This window comes from Orycteropus afer, unplaced genomic scaffold (assembly GCF_000298275.1).
Source record: "Orycteropus afer afer isolate SDZICR_OR568_19922 unplaced genomic scaffold, OryAfe1.0 scaffold00003, whole genome shotgun sequence".
Taxonomy (NCBI): Eukaryota; Metazoa; Chordata; class Mammalia; order Tubulidentata; family Orycteropodidae; genus Orycteropus; species Orycteropus afer.
In genome coordinates this window covers 34,147,964-34,152,996 of record NW_006921590.1, presented here as the reverse complement: position 1 = coordinate 34,152,996, position 5,033 = coordinate 34,147,964, and the positions used below count along the sequence as shown (strand labels likewise).

Here is a 5,033-nt window from a genome sequence, read left to right as displayed (position 1 = left end):
ATTTTGGTCATGTTGTAAGAAGGGACCATTCCCCGGAGAAGGATGTCATGCTTGGTAGGGTGGAGGGTCGACGAAAGAGGGGGAGGCCTTCAACGAGATAGATTGACATGGTGGCTGCGATGATGGGCTCAAGTATAGCAGGGATTGTGGGGCTGGCGCAGGATCGGGCTGTGTTTCGTTCTGCTGTGCACAGGGTCGCTATGAGTCGGAAACGACTCAACGGCACTTAACAACAACAATAACAACAACAACAACAACAGTAAATGCAGTAACATTTTTCTATAATAACAATGATTTATGAGTAGATACATAGGTAAATACGTATGCTAAATAGGTGAGGGAAGTTGTACGGTTATACACCTTCATACATGTATCGTATGGTTGTGGATACTTCTGCATAAACTCATCACCGTCCAGTTGATTCCAAGTCATAGCAACTCTACAGGCAGAGCAGAACAGCCCCATAGGGTTTGCAAGGTTATCAGTCTTTACAGAAGCAGACTGACATCTTTTTCCTGTGGAGTGGCCAGTGGGTTCAAAGATTTGACCTTTGGTTAGCAGCTAAGCACTTTAACCACTATGGCATCAGGGCTCCTCCTATTTCTACATACAAATTTGTAAATGCTGCATGTACACTCAAGTACATAATAGAGTACATAACAGGCAGCTACAGAAACTACTTACACATCAAGACTAAACGACTTGAAGGCTAAGGACTATAGTCTCAGAAACATCTAGGTCAACTAGCAAAAACACAATTCATAAAAATATTCTATAGCCTAGTCTGATGAATAGTATCTGGGTCTTAAAAGCTTGTGAGCAGCCATCCAAGAAGCAACTATTGATCTACTCCCACCTAGAGTAAAAGAGAATAAAGAAAACTGAAGATTCAAGGAAGTAATTACTCCAAAGGACTAATGGCCCACATGAACCAGAGTTCCCTCTAACCTAAGACCAGAAGAACTAAATGGTACCTGGCTACCATTGCCAACCATTCTGACCAAGGACCATGATAGTTAAGTCCCAGTTAGAATGTGTAAAAAATACAGACCAAAATTCAATTTTTAAAAAAAAGACCATACCTACTAGTCTGAAAAGGAGCTCTGGTAGCATAGTGCCTGAGGCACTTGACTGCTAACCAGAAGTCTGGTGGTTCAAACCCATCAGCCACTCCTCGGAAGGAAGGTTGGGTAATCTACTTCCACAGTGATACTGCCTCAGAAACCCAAGAAGGGGTCGCTATGAGTTCGGTCCGACTCCACAGCACATAACAACAACAACACTGGTCTGAAAGAGACTGAAGACCCCCAAGTCTACTGCCCTACGAAAACTTTCTAACTTAAAACTGAAGATGCTCCCAGAAGCCACCTTTCAGCCAATTAACAGAAAGGCCTATAAAATAAACAGTAACACCCAGGAAGAATGTGACCCTTAGAACAATCCACTATACAAGAATAAAAGGGCAAAATCTGTCTAAAACCAAAGATGAACAGGCAGGACGGAAGGAAGGGGAAAATCAGAAGAATGGAAATGGAGAACCCAGGGAGGAAAAGGGGAATGCTGACACTTTGCAAGCAATGTCATGGAACAATCTGCATTATAGATTATTGTTTAGAAAACTAATTATGTAAATATTCAAGTAAAGCACAATAAAATATTCAAAAAAAGAAAACAGTTAAGATCAGCCTCAAGGCATCTCACCTGACATGGTGGTGTGGGTCTTGGCACCACCAAGTTCCTCCTGGGTAACGTTCTCATTGGTGACAGACTTCACAACATCAGGGCCAGTGATGAACAGGTAGGAAGTGTCCTGAAATCACAGATTTCCACAACAGTCACTCTCAGAACATCTGAGCTGGATGGAGCTAGCTAGAGTTTCTACAGCCAGGGAGATACAGAGAAAGTAGTGATATGATGGCAGAACTACGCTAGGATGCAGCTCAAAGATGCCTGTCCAAATAAAGGCCAAGTTCTATGATGTCTTTCTATTTTTCTATTTAAAAAAAATCTTTGTTGCACGGCTCTATCTCAACAAACTTATTTGCAGTGTGGCTAACATTTCAATCATTCATCTGTAGAAAATAGTAACAGGTGGCCCTTATTCAGAGTTTGCTGTGCACCAAGCACAGGCAGAATTATCAACCCCCCCCCACCACCACCACCACTAACAGATGAGAAAACTAAGAACCAAAAAGGTATGGAACCTAAGATTAACCAGCTAATAAAAGGTGAAGCCACTTAAAGACACTAATAATTAGTACTTTAATATTATGAGAAGGCAATAGTGTGGTTTTTTTTTTCCTTCTTCTTTCCCTTTCTTTTATTGTGATGAAAACTATATACCAAATATTCACCAATGTCACTCCCACATTTACAGCTCAGGGACATTGATGATATTTTTCATGTTGTACCACCGTTACTGCTATCCTTTGCCAAAATATTCCACCACCATCAGCATAAGCTCAGTGCTCTGCAACCAAAAGCTTCCCCTTTCTCCCTCCCTCCTACTCCTGGCAGATACTAATCATCTTAGGGTTTTTTTTTTAAAAAAATACACACACACACCAGTTTAGACATTTCTCTATCCCTCCCCTCCCATCCCTGCTAATCAACAAAGAAAATTTCCTTCCATATATAAACCTTTCCTTGACTTCTTACAATAGTGGACTAATAGAATATTTGGAAGGTGACAGGTGCTTAATTTTTAGTTTCCAATTTAAAGATAACAAAAAGCCATTGCCAATGAGTTGATTCTAATTCATAGTGACACTGTATGACAGGATAGAACTGCTTCATAGACTTTCCAAAACTGTAATCTCTATGGAAATAGACTGCTACCTCTTTCTCCTGCAGCGTGGCTGGTGGTTTCAAACTGACCTTTCAGTTAGCAGTCAAGCACTTTAACCATTGCACCACCAAAATAAGAGTTTACAGTGCAGAGTAAGTCTACTTCTAAGCCTTATTCTCTGGGCCTCCAATTCCTCTCCCCAAAAGCAATCACTGGTGAATTTCTTCTTTCTCACGCCAGAGACATATGTGCATATATTGGCATTTACGTACATATTTGTCCTTATTTTCTAACACAAGTATTTTTTCCTACCTGTCTTAAAAAGAGCTCTGGTGGCACAATACCTAAGGCATTTGACTGCTATCCAAAAGGTTAGCAATTGAAACCTACCAGCCACTCCGCTGAAGGAAGACTGGGCAATCTACTTCTGTAAAGATTTACCACCTTGGAAGTCCAAAGGGGGTCACTATGAGTCGGAATCAACTTGATGACATCGAGTTTGGTTTGGGTTTTTAATAGTATCCTACACACACTGTTCGGAAACTTGATTTTAAATTAAAATTTTAACCTTAAGAGTGCACCTTAAAGGTCATTCTCTGTAGTATAGTACAGTATCATAATGTATTTACCTGTCCCCTACTGATGGTCATCTAGGTTGCTTTCACTATTTTTCCATAATAAGCAATTCTGCCAAAAATATCCTACTATAATCATCCCTAGGTATAAGTAATAGTATACCTACAAAACAATATGTATAAATGGAATTAATGCGTCTGAGTGAGTATTTTCAATTTAATGCATATTGCCAGGTTGCCTTCAAAGAAATGATACATATTTATATCACTAGCAATATGAGTTTGAGTGTTTTCCCATAATTCTGACAAATCTAATTCTTTAAGGCTGCAATACATAATCTCAAAATGGATTCTGTACTAGAGGAAAAATATAAAAGATATTATTGGGATAAGTTGCAAAACTGGAGTAGAAACAGCATAGTAGTATTATATCCATGTTTAACTGCTTAAACTTATTAATTGTGGTTACATTAAAAAAAAAAGATCCTTATTTTTTTTAAAATTATACACTGAAGCATTAGGGGTAAAAGGGCTATGACGTATGCAACCCACACTCAAATGGAAAAAAATTTAAATGTTTAGATACAGAACACAAAAATTAAAGCAAATGTGATATAAATGTGTAAGAGATGCATTTCTTCGTATTCTTGCAACTTTTAAGCTTGAAATTATTTCAAAATAACACTTAAAAAAATAAAGAATAAACTATGTTCAACAAAAGATAGCATTAAGAGGAGGAAAAAAGCAAGTCACAGAGTGTGAGCAGGTACTTGCAACATACATAACTGATAGACAACCTATATTCAGCACATACAAAGAACTCCCAAAAAACAGTTAACAAAAACCAGAAAATCCCAGTTTTTTAAATGAGCAAAAGAGTTGAATAGGCATGCCACTGAATAAACACAAAAGGTCCTCAACATCACTAGTCGTGGAAGCGTAATTTAAAACCATAATGAAAACTGCATACCAGAGTTCAGCACAGAACTTTTCACAATATTTAAAGGTGGAAACAACCAAAATAGCAACAGATGAATGGATAAACAAATGTATACATATACAATAGAATCCATTCAGCTATAAAGAGAAATCAAGTCTTGATGCATGCCACAACATGGATGAACCTTGAAAATATGCTGAGTGAAGTCAAGTCAAAAGGACAAATACTATATGATCTCACTTATATAAAACATGCAAATATAAAGAAACCAAAGACTATTAGTGGTTACTCGGGGAGAGAGGAGGAAAGAGAGAGATTTTGCTTACGAGGCATTGAGTTTATGTTAGTTATGGCGGAAAACCTAGGAAAAGTATAGCAAGAATGGTTATAGAACGTGAAGAATGTAATCACCATCGGTGAATTATACATGTAAAAACTGTTGAATTTGCATGTTTGGTTGTGTATATTTTAACAATTAAAGAAGAACACAATGAAATCATACCGCACACAAACTGACATGATTAAAATAAGATAAATATAAGTGCTGACAAGGAAGTATAGAAGAAGTGAAATTCTTACACACTGGTGGTAGAAGTGTACATTGCTGCAGCCTCTTTAACAAAGAGTCAGCCGCAGGGATGCAGGTGAGGAGAGACAACTCAGGGATGCCCGAAGTAGCAAGCGGGAAGAGCAGGAGAAAGGGGATTAAAAGCCAGGAAGCCAGAGAGAA

General features: G+C 38.3%; 1 protein-coding gene across 1 annotated transcript in view; it reads right to left on the bottom strand.

Annotated features, from left to right (window-relative positions):
* The window catches only part of PCCB (propionyl-CoA carboxylase subunit beta), a 229,437-nt gene that overhangs the window by 108,390 nt on the left and 116,014 nt on the right, over positions 1–5,033 (bottom strand). Inside the window, exon 7 of the mRNA XM_007937527.2 lies at positions 1,702–1,810. Coding sequence (XP_007935718.1) covers positions 1,702–1,810 — 109 coding nt within the window. The remainder of the gene's footprint in view (positions 1–1,701; positions 1,811–5,033) is intronic.